The sequence below is a fragment of the Ptychodera flava genome, chromosome 21, assembly GCF_041260155.1.
Source record: "Ptychodera flava strain L36383 chromosome 21, AS_Pfla_20210202, whole genome shotgun sequence".
Lineage (NCBI taxonomy): Eukaryota > Metazoa > Hemichordata > Enteropneusta > Ptychoderidae > Ptychodera > Ptychodera flava.
In genome coordinates this window covers 18,235,961-18,258,925 of record NC_091948.1, presented here as the reverse complement: position 1 = coordinate 18,258,925, position 22,965 = coordinate 18,235,961, and the positions used below count along the sequence as shown (strand labels likewise).

General features: G+C 38.1%; 1 protein-coding gene across 1 annotated transcript; it reads right to left on the bottom strand.

The window, feature by feature from the left end:
• Window positions 1–661: 661 nt before the first annotated feature.
• Window positions 662–21,546, bottom strand: LOC139121624 (patatin-like phospholipase domain-containing protein 4). Its single transcript, XM_070686675.1, has 8 exons — window positions 21,221–21,546; window positions 17,908–18,140; window positions 6,786–6,851; window positions 5,963–6,239; window positions 5,117–5,308; window positions 4,683–4,794; window positions 3,965–4,084; window positions 662–3,048 (listed from the first exon to the last, which is right to left on the bottom strand). Exons 1-8 carry the CDS (start codon window positions 21,384–21,386, stop codon window positions 2,787–2,789), a joined length of 1,428 nt encoding a protein of 475 aa, XP_070542776.1. The 5' UTR covers window positions 21,387–21,546; the 3' UTR covers window positions 662–2,786.
• Window positions 21,547–22,965: the final 1,419 nt, after the last annotated feature.

Below are 22,965 nucleotides of genomic sequence, written 5' to 3'. Positions count from 1 at the left end.
AGTGTAATAGAATACATGCTTATGGAAATGAAAGTGTGATGGATTTTCAAATGTTGAAATAACGTCAAAATTAGATGTGACGAATGTGTGTGTGATGATCAAAATGCAAATCTGATTTTAGCCCTGATCACTCAGCAGATCAGAACCAAACTCGATCATGTCACTCTTTTGTGGAGTGACCGAGACTCGATAACACTGACAAAAAGCTGATGAAATCAGTTTTCATGACGGACAGTCTTTGTAACGGAAATTCATTGTGGATGCGTCAGTTTCATGACCAACAGTCTTTATATGGACTTGCAATGTTGTATGGCCCTGATGATCAAGCTACGCAGATTGTAATATTAGTGTCAATATATTTAAACCTCTCATGACCATTGCTTGGTACAACCCTCTTTTTTTCCATAGCAAAACAGGACCTATATATAGGGACATGGGGTGAATGGGTTACAGAAATTCAATGTGAAGGCCCTGTGACTACATGCCTCAAAAGTGAAATACTTAACTTGCAATCATTTTTTTAAATCAAGAATGAAAATCAAAGGTCACTGTACAAACTTTGTTAGGGGGTAGGGGTGAATTGATTCATGTACATGTACATCTGTGAGACGTGCTAATAAATGAAAAGTCATCAAAAGCATTGACTATGCAGAATAGCAGAAAACATTAGAACAAACTCAAATTTATTTCAAGTCGGTCAGTAAAAACAAGTGCATTGTAGGTGTTCTACAATAGATTCATATGTAAATTAGGAGACAAAACTCATCGAGGGAAAAAACTTACATCAAACTGAAACATGTATCTTTCAAGCAAAATATAAATCCATCCATCGTCCTTTAAATGGATTTCTATTTTGAATGAATTAGAGTATGGTAGTCATCTTTTGTCACATATACTCAAAAATATGAAAAAAATCCTGGTCTCTTTTTTCTGAGGTAATGCACATTGAATTGATTTCAAATCATTGTCTGGAAAGCATGACGAGGTAAAAAAATGGTACAAGAATCAATCCTTCCAAGAATCATTTGTTTGTTACTGAAATGGCAAATCGTCCAGTAATTATTTATTGCACATAGTATGTTTTCAATTTGTATACATTTATAAGTGAAGAGCAAATACACATCTTCACTATTTCATAGAAACAAAAATTCGACAGAAGATTTCCTTCGTTACTATCACATCTTGAGAGAGTAAAATGGCGCTGTCCAAATTGTACTATCATCACTTTTTTATTTTTTTAGATTCTTCAGTTTGAAACAGCGCCCTCTATCAGATGTGGAGGGAACAATTACTGTTATTGCCAAAGACAACCACCACTGTCCCATGGGCAATATAATTCCTGTTCACAGTGTTTTGTGCCATCAACTCCGCTTCGTAGAAGTAACCAGTTGATGCTTGAACACATTAATTTCCAAAAGAAAAAAAAAAACACAGTTTCTATCCCACTGCACATGACAGACACCTAGTCTGTATATGCGCAAACAGGGACAGTGCACCGACCGAAAACATTCACTTAAAAAAAAATTCTTGAAAGAATGGAAACTGGTGATGGAGAAGAAGTTATGTTTTTGTATTGTTTTTGTTTGCTACAGCATAATGGAAGACAAATGTAAACAAAATTTACTGCAAATGTCAGAAGGTAGAGCAGACAATTTAAAATGCTCAAAAAAAATCAAAATATACAATATTTTCCCTGAAATGTGAAATAACTGCCTGTCCGGACAGAAATGTCACCCTTGTCATGTATGAAAAGAATAGTTCCTGGTATGGCAGTTCAATTGTTAACATTTTTGATGGAAAGGAGAATCTCCCAATAATTTATCAATGTATCAACTACATCATTGTTTAGCCGTGTGTAGACTCGGGCCTTCTATACTCTGGAGGTCATAGTTCAACCCAGCACATGCTGTGGAAAACAGTCTAATGAGTGAACTTTGACACTTTTTTCTGCAGTAAGATATAATTTCAACAACATGAGGTATCTGTGGCTAATTTGAACTGTAAAGTAACAAGACTGCTGGTTAACATAAGTGTTCTTTGAAGGCCTAGTAACTCTAACCTTTGATGATTTTTTTTTACTGTTTTTGTTTTCATTGTCAACTAAAGTTTCTTGTTCTGCTCCCCAAAGCACATTGAATCACAACCTATTTGTCTTGTCACACCACATCCTTAAGTGTAAAATGCACTGTTTACATATTGTTTACATTTGAATTCTAGTCTGGACTAGAATTCACTTGTCAACCATAACAACACATGTAGGCTGAGTTGTCGAGCTGATATCATGTAACTCCACATGATTTGGGGGAAAAAAATGAAAACTGTAGTTGACTTCAAAAAATGAAAATAGTGGAGAAAATCATCAAAATTTACAACTGCTTCTGTTCCTTCAATCTTCCTCAGAAGAAAATCCCCTATTCTTTCTCAAATTTGTACATTTAAACAATATATTTGTTTTACATAATTTCTGACCTCAATCTTCAAAATCAGCACACACATATTGACCGTCCTTATAAAATCAAACAGAAATTCACAATCAGTGATCATTATTTCTTGAAGGCTCACTTTCCCGGAGAGAATCAACCTGGGCTGTATCATAATCTTTTGTCTAATACTCAATCGTTAATTTGACAAGGCTTTGATTCAATCTGCCAAACAAAGTAATCAGTTCCTTGGTTGAACATTGTTATGAGTCCAGGATACAAAAAGAAAGCAAAATATAAACAGTCAGTGTCAGAGTAAACTATTCACAGATTGTTGTAAATGTTGATTGTCAGCCATCTTTTCTATTATGTATCCACATCAGAAGAATCAACGACCGAGGTTAGGTGTTGTTGGACATTGCATAGGTCATTGTCATTTTCATCGCTGTCGTCGCTACACAGCCGGAGTTCATCCTCTCCGATCTGCCACCTCACTTGTCGGCCATCTTGGGATTCCTGGATGCCGAGGTTAAAGTTGAATCGCATATTTCGGAGTTCCTCCTCTGTGAATATTTCGAACCCTTCCTGGTGAATTTCACTCTCTGTGATGGCAAGCTGGCAACTGAATCTATCGGAGATAAAGAAATCACGTAAAACTTAGGCTATTTTTATGGTCTTTGATAGAATCTAGATTTATTTTTGTCTTGGTTTAACCCTTTGAGTGCTGTAATTTTTCCCATCAAAAATTTAGTGACACATTTTACCAATTTTCTGTAACTTTTTTGATAATTTTGGACCAAATGAAAACCAAATTCTATTGACTACAGTTTTTCATAAAAAATATTTGGCAAAAATCTGAAGAAAATTAACTAGGGTGTATTTTTATGAAGACAACAAAATTGACTTTGGTGATCACTCTTTCCTTCTGCACAACAATTTTACGGCTAGCCCTGTGGATCACTAGATTTTGTTCATTTCTATTGTTTTGTACATCAAATCTGGACTTCTACAATGAGAAATGGGTATGACTGGGTAGGACTGGAGGTGACAGTACCTGGAGACACACACAATGTCACAGGAGATACTACTGCACTTGCTCCAAATGGGGGCGGGAATATATGCTCCATACAAAATGCACAATATCACAAATTACATTAAAATTGCACCATGTGCTTTTATGGAGAAAGTGACCAATCAGAGGAACTCTAGAAGACAATACTGCTTGAAACAGCTTTCAAATCTTTAACCCTTTCACCACCATGGTTTGGTCCAAATCCATTGTTATCAATGGTGATTGTAGACCTATTTACAGGGAATTGGGGGTGAACAAGTTAAAGGTTTGACACGATCTGTAACAGTACATTTTTTAGTACCATGTCTTGCCTTTCTCTCCTCAAAATGCCCAAGAAACCCGAAACACTTGATTATAAAGGCAGGGTCAACATGTTGATCGAGTGAGGTTTTTAGTGCAATACTGCAAATGGGTTGCAAAAATACGTAAAGAAACAACACTGAATGATTTGGGAAAGATAAACTTGACATACCTTGCACTGTACTGATGCCTTTCACTTTCAACATGTTTGACAATGTGTTTAGCAATGTGCCATAAAAAGTAGACAAACGCTTGCAAATCACTGGGTAAATAGGGCAGCCAGTCAATGAATCTACACAAAATCATCAAAAAATTGAAACAAATTACATTTCTTGCGTGGAAAATTGAAAATCAATACTATAATTCACAAACTAAAAAATTTCAAAGATACTGTGAAACGGTACAGTACATGTACATGACTCAGTAGTTAATCTTACGGTTTCATCAAAAAACACAAAATTGCAGATTTCATCACAACTTGAACAAATCTAACTGCACATACAATAGAGAAAGTAACCTATCTATTCACAAATCTGAACAAACATACATTGGTGAATAGAGGGGGTCATTGTTGAAACGGAAAATCATTCACTTCCCAGTCTAATCTGCCTGAGTAAGCTTTATTTAGTTTTTGTCATCATTTTCTGACTTGCAGGCAAAGAGTGCTTCATCAGTGTGCCAAACATAAAATCTTCAACCCTCTCTTTCTCCTTGTAAAAGTAACTACATGCCACCCTCCATAAAAGAATGGGTTGTAACCACAACACACTGCTGTATCATGGTCTCCCCAAGAGCGAATTCCCTGACCCTTTTTTTCCAAGATTCAAACAGACATACATTCATGCAACCACACCACCTGCCTGAAAATTGATTGATAAAATTGTCCTCACCTTGACAAGAAGCTGTACAGTGTTTCTAGAGGTAGAACATAGGGCAGTGTGGCATACGATACAATCCAAGCCAGCCTGCTGTCGTTGACTGATGCACTCGCAGACTGAAATGCTGAAGACGGTAAGAAAAGGAAATAGACAATAATGACACTGATACTTGTCATAAATGTATGAAATCATATTGCATCTTCTTTTAAGCTTTCTTGAAAATAAACAATGACTGAGGTAAAAAGATTTATGATGGCTTAGATTTTTCAAACTTTGCATTTGCGAGTGTTTTATTTATGTATGTTAACTATCTTCCATGGTTCCTCTCTAATGAGTAGCATAATCTGCTACATATTGGTCAGATCCTTACCGCGGGATGAAATGCGAAAATACCGCTCGAAGTGAACGCAGTGTAATCTTTCAAAGGATTCATTTAGCTTATTTACCTTCCAGGACTGGTTTTGGTAAATTGTCAATCAAATCTACTTCTTGCTTCCTCTCTTGGCAGTCAGTGCAATGCTGTGTTTCTTCAATCAGGCTATCTTCATCGTCGTCATCACCTGACAGTGAGATATCGTCGTGTATGTGGACTTCGCTGAGAGATCTGAGACTCAGATGTCTGTTGCAACTGACAAGACCTGCATGATCAATATAATGTGGACATCAATACAGTGAAACCTGAAACCTGTCCACACTCCAAACCTGTCTAAACTTAACCCTGTCTACACTCAACCCTATCTAAACTGGAAACCTGTTTAAACCGAACTCTGCCTAAACTGAAACCTGTCTAAACCAAACCTGTCTAAACCAAATCCTGCCTAAAATGGAAACCTGTCTAAACTGAACCCTTTCCCAGTCTAATTCCGACAGAACTCTATATGTTAACAGGGCCTGTATATACCAGACACCTCACCATACCGAACAATTTGCTCAGTCCTTGAATGGTTAAGTTTAGACAGGTTTTACTGTACTATTATACTGTAGTGGACAAAGGGGAAACAATTAGATGCACTCCAACCACCTAGTTTCAAACTGCTTCTTGTTTGACGTAATAAATGCAAAAATCTAATGCCCCTTCTTTGCACAAGTCCTGACTGGTAGCACTTAATGGCACAGTGAGCAGCAAAAACAATTGGCTGTGGCAAGACTGAAGATCGGTGGACAAAAAAGAATTTGTTTGAATTGTAACTAACTTAGGATGTCCCCTCATACCGTGACTAGTACTTACAGCTGCCATCGTCCATTGATAACGTACACAATCCACTAATCTAGTGACTTCAGCTAAGTCTTACCTCTGTGTTTCAGAAACTGGAGTGCATCTTGAAATCCCCGCCTGCACATCCTTGTCATGATTTCAGGTTCTGGAGGGAAGAGCGCCCTCGAGAGGCGGTAGAGATTGCTTGGAGTCAGCTGAATGCTGGTGTTCGCCAGATTCATGTGAAGGTAGTTGCTGGTATCGTCTGTCGGAGGGCATATGTCACTCTCGCCTGAAAACGGAGAGACAGTTATGGTGGAATCGGCATCACTGCAACATGGCGAATTATTACTTAGACCACCATCAACGTAGCGCTGAAAAAATACAAGAAGACAAAAATAGCAAAGTGCCCATACACCTGTCTCATTTACTTGAAATCGGTGTCGTCATTTTGAAGAAATCTAGGATGGATCCGATTGCAATCTTTAAGAAGGCTTCATTGGTTGATAATGAAAGTAAGATTACAAATTTAACATTGTTGTCACGGAATGTTGGTTTAACCCTTTCACCCCTATTTTCCTGTCTAAAGGTCCAACTTTACCATAGAAAACAATGGGATAGGTTCAAACCACAGTGGTGAAAGGGTTAACACGAATAGAGGAGTCACCATTTGCTGTCTTGAACACTGAAATGTGAGTGTACTGAAACAGAACTCATACTTGCTGAGGAACTGCTTGTCTTGTTTTTGGATACATCACGGACAAGGGATGCTACCATATAAGTTTGTACACTTTAAAGTTAAGTTGAAATCCTCCAAATACCTGTACTGTTCATGGCGAGTGAAAAGACAAGGTATAAAGCTGATGCAATGTTTGTGTGTAAGACTGCATGAGTGGAAAACAACTGAAAGGCTAACTTACAACTCCTTTGTATGATGGTGGTATCAGCCCTGAGTACAATGGTACAAAAGCACTGCATAGAAGTACCTGAAAATATACACAAAATTTCTTGTTAAAAAATGTACAGATTGAATACAGAGACAATGCTTGCCTGTCTGCTTATGGGCCTTATATTTTGAGTACAGTAGAGTTGAAACAGACCACACAAAATCCAAAATGCATGACAATGTTACACTGAGAGAGGGACCATGGCACAATACACACTTTTCTTGCTTTAACATCAAATGGCTTTGGGAACGGACTAGACTAGCATTTGCTATTTTCCGTTTCTGTTTACCCTTTATCACAGCACAACTCAGATGTACATTCATTACTGAATTGTAATATTAATATGATTAAGGGTAATAAAGATTATTATTATTATTATTACTTCATCTTTATAATAGGGCGCCCTCAATAGGTTGAAGAAAGGAGTCATTTGGTTGAGTTTGCTGGAGGGTTTTGCGCACACAATTAACAATTAATACAAGTGACAAATGTTGGATATTCACTGTTACAGAAGTACCTAAACTACTGCACTATATTTAGACGTTTATAGAGTGTATGATTTAAGCAAAGAGATGGGTGGTAGAAGCAAAATCCAACACAAACTGCAATATGCCTGGACTGGCTTCACTATTGATTTATCAATGAATTTGTGCAACAGTGACAATTAAATGGTGATGAATATAAAATAAATCCAAGAGGGTGTGAATCCCTTACTGAACTTGTATTTGACACATTTGATCAGCAGTGTATGCTTAATTCTCAACTTAAAAACAAACTGCACTGAAAACAAACGATAGATGTTTTGAAAGCTGATTATGATTGAACAGCTAAAATGTATGCAGCTTGCATAGCAAGAAGTACATCTTTTGTATTTTCAACAACAATACAATGAAGGCCATTCTCATTGGCAAAGAGTCTGTTTATGTTAATACATTTAGTGTCTTTCGATAGGGATAAATTTTCACAAATCAAGGCAAGATTGGATCATTCGTAAATACACTGCCCTGGTGTCACTGAATAAATTCAAAATGAAAAACAAATTCAAGGTCTGCACTTCAGATCCAGACAGCTCAAGGTTTTTTGTCTGGCCCATCAAAAGGTAGACTGGCCCCAGTCGTTTGGCTTTTCCAGTGGCAGTTACTGAATGGCCAACCAATGTGTTCACCCAACAATCTATGTGACAGTCTGCTGAAGTTTATTCCTTCAATTTATTGTGTTTTGATATTTATATGCCCACAGACTTGAAGCAAGTCTAATCAAAAGCTATCTCAGGGTATGTGCATGTACGTCAATTTGGAACAATGGACTGACTGAAGACACATATTCTTTATCAGGATAAATATTATTGTCCTCACAAGCATTAAAACAATGTTGTATACAGACAAGATTGTTGAAATCTTGTAAGTTAACTACAATTCCAATGTAAAATCCTGATCCAAAAGTGCAGCATTATAACTAATAAGTCATTATTACACAAATTACATGTACTTCTAGTATAAAGTAATAATATCTGTTACGTAAGTTTCACATATCAAGTTCTATCTGTCTGAAGATTGCAGGATGCTTGAAACTTAAGAGACAGATGTTACTTTGTACTTGAAGTAATTTGTGCTATTATTATATTTTATATTTCTGTAATATGCCAAATTCACTTTACAGATGCACATTGAGTCCATGATGTAGCACACAATGCTTCAGACTCACTCTCGGAAAGCATGTTGCTGTTGAGGTCATTCACCTAGCAAGGATACAGCAAAGGCCACTGACCTAAGGGTCAAATCCTGCAGTGCAATAACAGGGGCAGTTTGTTTGAAAGAGGAGCATTGAAGTTGATACCCTCAACATGTCTATGTATTGTGACGTTAAAATTGACCAATATTAAGCAGCAACTTGAAAAGATTGTTGTTGCAACATAAAGTTTAAATTTCAAAAATACATCATGATTACACGCAGGCCTGATCCAGCATCAAGGACAGCATATTGACTCAGATTAGCAGATTGACAGCTGGGTCTAATTCTGTCATATTTCTACTTATACCTTAAATCTCCTTGCAATAAGGACACTTTCACAACTTTGATGCCAGCACAAAAACATTTAATTGTCAATGTCGTTTTTGTGTCTATACAGTATCACCATCTTCGATGACAAACTTCTGCTTGTTCATTCACAAAAAATTACGAACTTTTACTTGTAACCCAACACACATAAATTATGTCTCACACTGAACGTTATTTTTTGAAGACACACATATGTGATTTTTAGTTTGATGTCCTTTGCTACAAACCTGATAATTTTTTCCTGTCAAAACCTTGAGGTGACAGTAAAGTAAAGCAGGAATTACGAAACAGCATATCATGACAAACTTGCATTGATCACATGTCAGTGCATGTGAGTTTGTGTCCAGGATACGTAAATGGGTCTCCTTAGCATTTGCTTTTAACTTTGTCCATTGTAGAGTTTGAACTGTTACATGATAAGACTGCCGATACTGAGGGTCAAAGATGAAACAGGGCATTGGTACAATGCAATGCTGATCTAGAACCTAGCCACGCATACCGGTATTAGTTATGCAACACAAAGGACACATGACTACTTGTACATGGCTAGTACCAGACAAATGGCAAAATTCATGGTCTTGGTATTTTTGTAGAACCTTAGACCCCAATCAGGGAGGCCATCTGCCAACACAGTGTGCATAAAAACTTAATTTATCTGCAAGTACATTAAACGTTTCTCATGGCTGTCTACAACCTGTCCTTTGATTTTCAAGCGATAGCAGGACTAAATTTTTTTAGAATTTTTAAGCATCTACACAAAAAATAAAATTATTTGCATGCATGCCAGAATATGCTAAATATTTAGTGTTGCTTCCTTTAGTTCTTCCAATTCGCCTAATGCAATTGTCGTCTGCTGGATCTGAGCTACTGTTACACAATATTTGTTGATGACCCTCTTCAGACTGATGTGGATATCATAAATTAACGGCAGAACAAAACTGATTGTGTTTAGAGGGGAGGAGTTTACCCATACTGTAACAATCTTGCACCAACATGAAGCAACTTTGAGCAACGCTTATGCACGGAAACCATACAGACGCATACATGTGACACTCAATCACAATTTGTTTTGTTACGTTTGTTGTGAGCAGCTGTCACCAAAAACACTATTTCTTGAAATTTATCACGCTTTGGAGAATTTAGAAAGTTCAAAATTCATCGTATTTTTGCACTTCCAAATTTTTTGTATGGGGTGGGGGGTTCTTTGTTCTTTGTCAAACACAACGGCAGTATGTATGGTCAGTAGCCGGCAAAATGAATATAGATTACCAGGGTTCTGCCCACGCCGGACGGCGCCGGTCGGGCCCGTCCGGCACTCAGAATTTCCGACCAGCATTGACAAGTGACCGTCCGGCACTTGCTGTTCAATGCTTCGAACAATCAACGTGAATGTCTATGACACTTTCGAGGTAAAGCAGTTCATAAAATTGCATGAAGAGTTGATGTAAACAATGGTACTTTAGAATGCCTTTCAATAAAATGCTATTTAAACAATACCACCGGTTAATTACCGTACGCTGATTTTGCATATGAAAAGCTGTTCAGCTGTTGAACGTACGTTCACAAGATCATTGCCTATGAACAAGACACGGTTTTCCTGTCACACAGTATCTCTGTACGATCATGGAGGTAGTAGTACGATCGAAAGGAGGAGAAAAACTGAAGATTTTTTGCTTTGTATCAAGGTTTATAACACTATAAAAATGAAGTACGGTAGCAAAAATCAGCACAAAAAACAGGACTTCTACTAAAACGTACTCTTCAATGTTCAGTTCAAACTCAATGAGTGGCATTGTGGAAAGACTGCATGCAATGAAAGTCATGAGCAAACTTTGGTGTCAACGAATCCAGTCTTTGAATTATCAATGAAAACTCACTTAGTTTTTAGGTCAATAAGCCAAAAGTTACTTGTCCGTGGCAACAAGCCTCTCTGTTTGTGAATTTTCCCATTCTACAATGACTATCAGGAAGCAATGGCTGACTTTCGAGTTAGCGGGTTTGCGCATTTTTGCCTCAAGATGGCGCCCTTGCGCACAGCTTGATTGACATTCGGTGGACAACCACAAATTTGCGCTATTGAGCTAACACGCAGACGATAAATATTTGACCTGACCTTTTGCGTATTTGTAAACAATGGCAAACATTTTTGCAGAAATGAAAGTTACCGAGCTAAAACTTTACTTGAAAGAACGGGGAATTCCTGCTAGCGACCAAAAGAAGCCTCAGTTGATCAGTTTAGCTCAGAAAGCGGCGATGATGAACTTGCCGGTGATTTCTGAACCCGACGACTTAGAGACGTCAATGAAGCGGCGGCGAACTGTCAAAGTAGACGACAGGATTGAACTTGAACTCCCCGATGTTCGCGGAATTCCGGCCAAGGACTGGAGTAGTGATCTTTTTAATTTACCCAATGTACAACTGGTTGACGTTTTGGTTTATTTGAGTGCTGTGTGTCAGTTTGATTGCGGTCGCCTGCGTAAGTTGAAGTCGGAAGACGGGTACCAACTGTTTTCAAACGACATGTAGCTGAAGTGAAACTTTACGCACACCAGCCGCGGAGCAATTATTTCTATGTCAAAGCAAAAGTTGTTCCACAGGAGAGACAGAAAAGTCAACCGTATGTGACATGGGTGCTGATTGATAAAAGTTGTAACATTCTGTCCGGTGGCTGTGAATGTGTAGCGTAAGTAATATGACTTGTTTACTTTTGTGTGTGAGACGTATTGCATACATGACTACAAATCCGGGCGGAAGTCACTGTGCACCGCGCCGTTCACTATTTACATGCAGTATACTTTTTCTCTAGGCAGGTCAGTTTGTGTTGATGTATATCTGGCTCTGGTTGGTGCAAACTAGAAATGACGTGAAAAGGTTCAGTTGAAAATGATACATATTTGCTGCACAGATGGCAATTTTTATGGTCGCGTTCACAAATACTTCGGGGGGGGGGGGGGGGGCTTGAAAAACTGAGCAACTTGTCAGGGGTGGACTTTAATTTCACTATTGGTACTGCGAAGGGTACTTGAAAATATAGTGTTAATTAATCACAGAGACATCAAAGTCATACCAAAATAATTTGTGATATATTTACTAAATGCCAGGATTCAAAATGGCATACACAGGTACACCCATCATGATTGTCGAACTTAAGTGAAAAAGTAATTGTATGGTAATTAATTAGTCAGCAAGCTGCCAAATGGGAGTCTCAACTTTATCATGAGTTGGGAGGGGATCTGAAATTTTATGAAATGTGTCTGGGGCAATTTGAAAATAAAATAGGTATCATTTTCGAAAATTCGCCTCTTCCCCCTCGAGTGTTTGTGAACTCAGCCCCCTCCCAAAAAAAACCTGCAAGGCATTCTGTGTAGATTTTTGTGATCTAATAATATAATGCTAAATGTGCTCAATTCATTGTTACAGGGATGATGGCAGATGTAAACACTGCATTGCACTACTGTTTGCTCTGCATGACTTCAATGAGCGTCACTGTGATAGATCAGCTGAGACATCAACAGATCAACCGTGTAAATGGGATGTTCCTCGCCATACATCAAGACCAATGGAAATATTAGAAATAGACTTTCATCATCAATCCAGACAAGAAATCACTCCTGAACCCACACCACAATATACTCCCTGGTACAGATCACCCTCTGCTGTCAGATAGGGAAGTGGAAATTGCAATTTGTAATTTATTTAAAAATGAAAGCTTGCATGCTGGTGTTTTAGAGGTGATAGATCCACCTACTAGTCCTTGTACCTTTGATAATGATTCCACTGAAGCACAACCTCTGACACTCATTCAAACTGTAGAAAAGTTTAAAGAAACTGAAAATGGATCTTGTGATGCATTCATAACTTACTTATGTGAAAATACATCAGAGACAGACATAAAGGAAGTATTTCATCTGACGTCTGAGCAGAGTAAAAGTAGTGAGTGGTTTGAATATAGAAAAGGAAGACTCACTGCATCTGTTTTTCACAGGGCTGTTCATTATCAGGGTGATGATCTGGATAATTATATAGTTAAAGCTGTTGTTGGGGAAGGTACTTTTAGTAATGAAGCAACAGAATATGGAATAAATTGTGAACCAGTTGCAAGGTATTTTACTACAATGAATACAAAAAGTCTCATCAGAATGCAGTGGTTGTGAACAGTGGACTCTTCATTAGTAAAAGAGTATCCATATTTGGGAGCTAGCCAGATGGTATTGTTTTGTGTAAGTGTTGTGAGAAGGGTATTTTAGAAATTAAATGTCCATTAAGTACAAGGATATGTCACCAGAAGATATATGTAAAGAAAATCCCCAGTATAATTGTTTTTTAGATGAACATAATAATGTGAAATTAAAAGAAACATCACCATGGTACTCACAGATTCAAGGACAGTTGGCTATTTCACAGCATCATTGGTGTGATTTTGTCTTGTACACCAGAAAAGGTTTTGAGTGTAGAGCGTATTTATGCAGATGATCCTTTTTGGAAAAATATGTTGAAATCCCTACAATTCTTCTATTTGACATACATTGTACCAAAAATACTAAAATAATAATGAGATGTACTCAGTAATTTGCTGTGTAATTGAAGTAACAATAATGTTACTTTACTTGGCATCATTACAAAAAAATATTTACATTACTGCTGTGAGTTTTAATATGTCAACTAGATATTTTTTTTACAAAACATTGGGAATTGAAAATTGTCCTATTTATTTGACTGAACAACTCTCTTGATTGTATATAAATGTTAATAAATTATTACATTTTAATAATATAATAAATAAATAAATTTATTGAATTAAATAAATTGAGAAATTTGTACAGTTTGACTTTTTACACCACTATAGAAATTTTTACATGTACAAATACTGTATAAATACTGTACAGAATATCAATTTGCATTGTTCAACAATAAAGTATGAAATTATTAAATATTAAAATTTACAGGATTCAATGTGTATATATTGTACATAAATGGTATTTATATATTATGAATTTTACACAATAGCAGACAAAAATCTCTCTTGTTAATGATATCTCATTAAGGATGTGCAAGCATTACACAGAATTTGTCTCTACCAGGTAACATTGAGAATTGCTAGAAATTCAACTTTTGCTATTGCCAATGTCATAAAAATTTACACAAAGCTCAGTCAAAAGAAGATGATTCTGATAAAATTCATTTGGAAGTAGCACAAGAAACTCTGGTTGACTTCGTGAAACAAAAATAATAAAAAATTGCCAAAAGTTTCAGATAGTGTCCGTTTAAACAACAAATACAACCCTGTATCCAGGCCTACACCAATGTGTTTGTATTGAACTTTTAGCTAGTGAATTAATATACTAATAGTCATTGTTCTTGCCTATATTTTCAATTGTGGTATTTTTAATTTATTTCTTTACAATTGGTGGAGAAAATTACAAAATATGGCAGCTAGCTTCAACATCTGATTGCTGAGTGGCTTCAACGTCAAGGGCATTACCTGGTTGAGAAGACGAAAGCGCTTAAGTTTCCTATGGCACGTTCAACATGAATTCTTAGTTTTGCGATGCTTTTTGTTTTTGTTATCTGTGCTGAGTTCAAGCGTTTGCCTTTTGCTGTTTTTGCTGCATGAGTGAACGGAGGAATATTGAGAGTCGCTTTTCTCTGAGTAAGTTGTTTTCTTATTGTAAAACCACGATCTGCCATGATATCATCACCTTCTTCAATTAAATCTAAAAAACTCACTATGATCTGTAATATGACAGTCTGAAACATTGCCACCCCACAAGTTTGATACAAATGTAAATACACCAGAAGGACTGATTGCCACAAGAAATTTATAAGTATTATGAGATTTGTAGTTGCTCCATGTACATGCTTGTGCAGTTGGAGTTGCAGGCTTCTGTACAAATAACTCTGAGCAATCTATTATAGCTCTGGTTTTAGGATATTTTTTTCTAAACACTGCAGGCATATATTTTTTCACCAGTTGACGAGAAGGCCACTTCAAAAGTGGACTGAGAACCAAATGCATATAATTAATCCATGTTGCAAAAATCTGTGACACCCTTGACTCTGAAACACCAAATTTCTGCAACAAAAAAACCCAATAAACCAACCCTGAATCGAATAAGGGTGAGTAAATACTCATCATATTTTGACAATTTCCTTGATGGCCCTGTTTTTTTTGCCCCCATTTTTGTTTGATATGATTTTCTACTTGAGCTTTCTTTTCCACGCCAATATTTAATTTCATTATCTCTAGCATTTAGAATATTAAAAACACCATTAAGAATACCCAGACTTGGCATCCCTGTATATTTAAAAACAGACTTGTCATCAGATAAGACAGTTTCTAAAAATAATTCTTTCCTCAATTTGTCCTTGTCTTCAAGTTTCATTTTCAACTCACTGACTTCACATTCAAGGCCATGCTTCTCTCTCTGTAACATTTGCACTTGTGTTCTCAACTTCTGTATTTCATTCTGTGATTTGAGCATCTCTTCAGTTGAAATGATGTTTCCTGTGACATCAGTTAGACAGGCCACCTCATGCACAGAGTCAGTAGCAACAGATAGAGGATGACAACAGTAGCTATGGTCACTACTAGGGATGGGATACACTTCAATGCCTGTGACGCAGACACAAAAATAAAAATGAGATTAAACCGCTACAATAATAAAGTCTATCCCTGATATATGTTTGATTTGAGTTTACAGTTGGAAAAAAGTTTTAGGATCATGTGTTTGTTGATTTAATATCTGTATGTATACATCTAAAATAAGAAAAATATTTACATTTGAAATATGACCCTTAAACTTAGGGACAGAGTTGCTCATTTTTTGACATTATTTCTGTTATTTTAGTTATCTTTGAAATGGTAGTTATGTTGTCCTGCTTGCTGAAATATAATGCTTAGTAGCCAGTTGTTATAATTCAATTCTTACCCTACACATGACCATACCCTAGGAATTCTACTATGAGTAATTTTTGGTATGTACCAACAAGTAAATGATACTGGAATTATGCAGTATGTACATGTACAGAGTTGTACAGAGTGTGGGTTGAGTGGTGACAACCAGAGATTGAGCCCAGTTCAGCAAGCAGAAAAAACATAACATTTTAGAAGAAACTTAACCAAATTAATATAGGGGGCCTTAGTCCCTTCAAGAAAACCTTGCCAGATACAGTTCACTCATATAGCTAGCAATTATATCAGAGATATGGTCCACTACAAACCTTTCCAACACAGCTTGAGTAAACTACATGTTTCAAGGTAGCTGCACAACACATAGCTGAAACAGAATGTTACTTTCCATCACAGTCCCTCTAAGATAATAATTAAAGGGTACGTGGTAGGGACTGTGATCCCATATGCAGCCTTGTTGTATTAGTTGTTACTGAAAATTATCTTCCGTCAATCCGGAGGGGCGGGGGCAAAAAATAGGAGGCCCCAGAGAGAAATAGTTCAAAGATTTAAGAGATTCTGTGTACCTTGTGAGATATCCGAAGCTTTTTCTTCAAATGACACAACTTCAACAACGCCAGTACTATCTACATCACAGGGAAGTACAACGATGTCGGCAACTGTCTCCGGATCATCACTGCCTACGCCGATATCCTCCGTCGCCGTCTTGCATGACATCCGCTTTTCCCCTGCTAACTGTGACTCTTCTGGCGTTGCATTTTGTTAGGTGGTCGTAAAATGGATGTACCGGGCTTCATATTTCCAAAAATGCTGGGATTGGATTCTCTTCGCTAGGTTTACTGTCTACGAAATGTTGGGAGCAGATCCGTGTATATTTTGTCGGCATCCATTTCGGATCACGTCTTATTGCTTTTAGCCACTTTTTTCTCAAACCAGGTTGTTTTTTTGCATTTTGCAATGGAAAAAACGTAACATCTTGCATCCAGGGGTATTTTTTTAGTCCGCTCGATGACTTTTTTCGAGAGTACGCAAAGCATTTCGGCACACAGCAGTGAAAAAACAGGCATTGTATACAAAAGTTGAATTTGGTCTAAGGTCAGGTCAGATGTCGTCTGCAAATTTGTGGGTTGGTCCCCCCCCCCACCGAATGTAACTCAAGCTGTGCGCAAGGGCGCCATCTTGAGGCAAAGAAGCACGAACCCCCTAACTAGAAAGTCAGCCATTGAAGCGAATTTGACATCGAGAAATTCAACTTTCAAAACTATGGCCGATTAGTCAACCCCTAAGTTGTTGGTTTAAACTCTACTGAGTCTGCGCAAGAGCATTAACAAGACCACCTAGGTCATTTGAAAAACTTAGGATAGTGGGTCAGTGTATGGAGGTAGGTCAGTGCAATGGTAATCCAAACTTCATAGTGGACAGGGATGATATAAGCACAGGAAAATGATGACAAAGTGGTACATTAGTTTTCAGAAGCTTCAAAATATTCCTTTACAACTACTGATTTTTTTTCCTTTCTATATTGTTCAGTTAAATCTGAAAAAATACCTTGAAGGTACAGTGGAAATGGCTGTTATTATTTGTACATCAAGCCGTAAGAAAGTAAACATACAAGCATATAAAATGTTACAGTTTTTCATGAATATTAATGCTTATATGAATATTAATGAGCCGTCCAGCACTCTTGGAACTCTGGGGAGAACCCTGGATTACACATGATGAGTTTAAATTTGTGTCCAGAGTCAAAAGTGTTGGAGAGTTCCAGACTTTTTTCATGAATCTATAAACAAATTCCTCAGATGTTTTTAAGTACATTTTGCCTTTGTTTATTTTATCTTGGCTAAATTTACAATTTACCACTGACACCCTATGGCAAATGTTATCGTGGTTCAGACAAGGATAAATTGCTGGAACTTCCATGAGTGTACATAAAAATCATTGTTCAATTTTCAAATTTACTGCATTTCTTTCGAAAGAGAAAATATGTTCTATCATTGGCCAACTAGTCACACATGATTTCCTTATCAAAAGAGGGTTGGAGAACACACCTGGGAACTTTTCCACCCCCTGGGCACCTTATCCAGTATCAGTGACAATATGATGAAATACAATTCCTACTGTACTCACCTGAATTAAATCTTCCCTCGTTTCAAACTCGGACACAATAACATTGGAGCAGTCTGAAAGCCTTGTGAGTGACACGAACAGTCTTCCGCTGGCACTCTTGTGTGCGTCTTTAGGAAGCACCTTTCTGAACCCGTCTCGTAAAATTTTTGTGACATTAAAGCTTGGATGTAGAGGCCCCAGTGCATGGGATCGTGCCCGTATAACTATTTCCAAAACATCTTCAGTACACTCCCCTGCAAAGCAAAGACAAAAACAAATCGTATACATTATTGTTTACACTGTGATTTTTTTTCTTCAAAAATCAATGTTCATTTTAATTGTTACAATGTTGATTAAATTTGTATGTTAATACATGTAATGAAACAAGACTATAGCCAGTTCACAATAAAACAGTTAGTTCAACACATAGGACTGCATGAGGGACTATGCAGTTAAAAACTTTGGCTTTTCGTATTTGCTTTTTATATTTGAAACCTTTTTTTTTCTTCTCCTCTTCAAATGGTTTACTTTAATTGAAATATTCACAAAGGCTGCACAGCGACCGTTTACCAGAGCTAACAAAGGTTTCAATGGAAAGCCTAAAAAGGACGCTCTTAAATTGACTGCATTAGATAAAATCATGACCGCATTAGATTTCCCAATATTGGGAAGGACTTGATCATGCTACATGTGCAGGACACATCAAAATATTCAATACAACCATCAGACAACAGAAATGGATTCTCTTATGTAATGTCTCAGACTTACTGCCACAGGCCCACAAGGCACCCAATGTGACATGCGTACACACATCATTCCATGTGGCTGTGGCTGAACCAGACAGTGTACCAGCCATCAGAATTTTATGAGCAAAGGGGCGGCTGGACGGGGTAGCTTATATACCTCTCCATAAAGACTATGGGAGTCCATACTCAGTCAAAATAGCAGCTGCTCCACACAGAAGCAAATAACAGGACCTGTCACATGTCCTACTGTATCTGTATCCCATATTTTCTGTCTGATAAAAATTCTTTCTATGTTGTTGGGGTTGTCAAGTATACCAGAATCTGAGGTGTGGTACTGCTTACATTTTTAGGTTAAAGTAGCAGATAGAATTTGCCATTCTGGTGATCCAATGAATTGTGAATATTAAAACATCTGTATACGCATGAATATTTACAGTAATAACACAACTGAGTAGTACTGGATTTATCATGGTATAGTTTTGGAGTACCTGATACCAAGGAGGTAAAAGAAAATTTCTTTCACTTCCATGCTGATACTGAGGGGGATAAGCACATTATACACCCAAAGTCTGTGGGCATATAAGTATCACAACATAGCAAATTGACGGAAAAAACCTGAGCAGAATGTTGAATTGATGGTGAGTTGACAGTGAAGTAATATACTTAGGTACACTGCCATGTAGACGGTAGTGTGGGTGAATGAAAAACCCACACCTGGGGAGCAGGTAACTGGTAAGTACATTTCCATCCCAGACAATTCAAGATACTCATTGGCTACTCTAAATATCTTTTATGTAGTTTTGTGGAATTATATTATTTGGGCATCAAGAGTTGTTTCTTTTTTCAAAAAGTTTACTGTACCGGTATTTATCAATCATTCTGTTTAATCATACACAAAAAGAACAAATTGGCACAAACTGGACAGGAAGGTTAATTATCAACTGAAGTATGTCTTTATTGGTATGTACTCTGACATAGCCAAAACAAGACAATATACCATGACCCTTTCATAATGGCAATCAGAGGAAAACGGCAAAAAATTACAACAGATATGTCCTGGAATGGAAAACCACAGACTGTGACACTGCTGCAGCAAAATGTGTTATTGGGTGTATTCTGTTCGCAAGGGGTCAACGCACATGAAAGTGTGATGACCTTGCTCTTATCGACTACTTCTAATCTCAGCAAACATTTCACGCATTTCACGTGTGGCGCGATGCGGTTTGTGGCATCGGCCGAATACCAGCTTGGGTTCATGTGATTGTATAACAAAATGCAGGCTACACAGAGTTGTTCAGTTTGTCTGTTGTTTCATAACATTGCCCGGATAACATTGCGATGGCAAGCGTCAAAGCATCTCACCACGTCACGGTTATTTTTCATCCTATTCACGGGAATTCCTACTTCAAAAATGTGCAGGAACTAGCAAAATGTACTATCTCTCTACGCACATCTAGTATCCCAATTTGATGACATTGAGGTCAAGATCAAACGAATGCCATCTGTTAATTTGTAATAGCTTCAATGTCATTTGACTGACATTGTCTTTGTATAGATGTTGCCACGTAGGGTTGGGGCTGGTCATGTTGCGCGTGCAAGTACATACGAAATAGCGTGCATCGCCGGTCGTCGTACTTTTTTAACATCGCATGTTCGAGTCAAGGTAATGGGCAAATCGAGTGTTGAAATTGTGCACATTCAACTTGTGATAAGAGTTGTGATAATGTAGTTACTAGTAATACCCATACCGTCCTTGTTGATCGACGCACTACTGGAGTACATACGAAAACAAAAGGGATGTTCAAACGAAGAAAATGATTCGTTGCACCCGCGGTACGCCCAACACTGACCCTCTTATGATCCAATCAACACAGGCTGTTTTACCAGTTCATTTTAATTGTAGATGGCTTCACAAAATCTGTGAAACGTTAAACAATACCCTTTATTGATTAATGCGTGCGGGGACTGTATAATGTGACGTAACAGAATCTTTGGGTGAGGGTCCCAGTAGGGGAATCATCAAAATGTACGCTCTGTTTGCGTGAGGCGAGTAGAGTTGCTGATTTCAACGCCGATGATTTCGTCGTCTTTTGTGTACACGCGATTGCAAACGTGTTTCAAAATGGTAAATAAAGACAGTGAGATAGAGGGGTTGTTTTCGGTTGTCCAACTACAAGTTTACAGCCTGGGCTTATAATGGCGATGGTCAGTGGTGTGGGACACGCGTACACAATTCACACATTTGATGTCCCCGTTGAATACAATAATCAATAACTGAATATTCAACGAGCAGAGACACAGATCTGGCCCGTCCACACACGACAACAACGCAGATAAAATGGGTGTCGTCCCCTTGCTGGGAGGGTACAACGTTCACTGCGAACAGAGATAATCGACCTTCAGACCATGGAGTGATCGATTGTAAGCATCACATCTATGTTTTTGTGGCGTACTTGTACCCCCGGCCCCCGCAGGGTCCGAAGTCGACGCGTACTATTAATTGGGGCAGTTCTCACCACCCGCATGAAATTAAAATTCAAAATTTATAAGTCGAAACAACAAATACAAGTAAAACGTTATTGACTTACTTAAATCAATGTCATCACAGACCAAGAGACAACCAGCCAGAGCTCCCGCAGAAGCACCGGCGACCTTGCAATTCTTCACAAGTTCCGGGGCATGCTCAACGAAACAGCTTGCTACACCTACATGGTATATGCCTAGAAAGCCGCAGCCTGACAACGAAAGATTCATATTCCGTGGCTGTAAATGATAGTGGTCTATAGTATTATTCCCGTTGTGGTCTGTGCCGGCAAACGTACAGTTTTTTAGGGTAGATTATCGGCAGGACGACATTGGAACGTCTGTGGCCTGGTCCAACACCGTACTGTGCAATGTTTATGTTTTCATCTGACTCACATCACATGATATTCAGCGTCGGTGATTGGTCAGATGGAGTCATGTGACCGAGCACACCCTCGTAACATGCATATTTATTTTCTCACGTGTCGTGGTCACATGTACATGATGTAGCATGAACGTAATATCCACGCGTGTTGTTGCTAATAGCCGCTTGTGCATATCTATCTGGCCTTACTCCAAGTACCGATGTCCATGCTACAACACTGTGGGCATATAGAATATATGTATCAAAACATAAAATAAATTGAAGGAATAACTGATAAACATCATCAGACCGCCGAACCAATGGCAGGCTGTTGCGTTGATCATGGAGTGAACGCCTTGGCCAGCCAGGAACTCAGTTGCCGAGAAAAGCCAGGCGACCGGGGACCAGTCCAGTGAACATCCATAGGCAGTTCTATTGCTATGACAAATTTATATTATAAAATAAAGTAATTTACATTCAGTGCATACATTTTTTATGTAGGAAAATATCTCCTTTTTGTCGAAGTTTCCACTTCCTTTACTTAAATGCAAAAGTGACGGAATAAAAGTATAGCTACTGTCGCGTTGTAAGCTTACTTAGCTGGGCCATAAGAAGATCAAAAATAGGGTAAAAAACAAGGTTGGATGTTTCCTACAAATTTTATAAAACAAAGATTACAGACTGCACTGCGTCAGGAATTGTAACTATCAAAACTCGCTAATCCGGATATATAAGAAATATACACTATATCTTTTTCAATACCAGTGAATTTTGTCACGGTGACGTCATACCCTCAGAGTAATCCAGAATAGGCCTTTAGGAGCATTCGTTATTTACGGGGAGGGGGGGCGGTGGAAATCGGGGGGGGTGACTTTTACAAAACGCTTTTTAGGGGGGGGGGTCAAATTTTACAATCAATGATTGAAGGGGGGGGGGGGTCAAATTTTACAAAGGTTTGTATTGAGTTATGGAAAACAAAATTGACTTTGGAATTTCACCGAAATGTTGCTTGTGTAACCGATGTTTCAAGACGGCAGAATAATAACCAACAGAAGCTCAGCCAAATTTATTTCTCTAGCAGGGCCAACAAGTCCGAGACTGGCGTTAACCTCTCTAGAGCAGCAACAGAGCATGTAGCCCTGAGTACAGGTCTGTGTGTTCCTGGCGTATACGGCCTCCACCACAGCCCTGCAACGGTCTGTGGAGATAACTGGGGTCTCTGCAGCGAGATTCAAAATGGGATCTCCCTGGGTAAACAACTTGTCGAGTATGTTATGTTTCAGAAAATGAGCAGTTTTGGACGTTAGGAGAAGTCAATCGCATCTTTTCTGGGATTGGTTAGGAGGTAAAGGTAGGCAGGGAAAGGATTTTGCCCCAATAGAGCAGAATTTCGGCCAAAAAGACCGTTTAGTCTTCATTGCGGTCCAGATCCAGGCCGCAGAGACC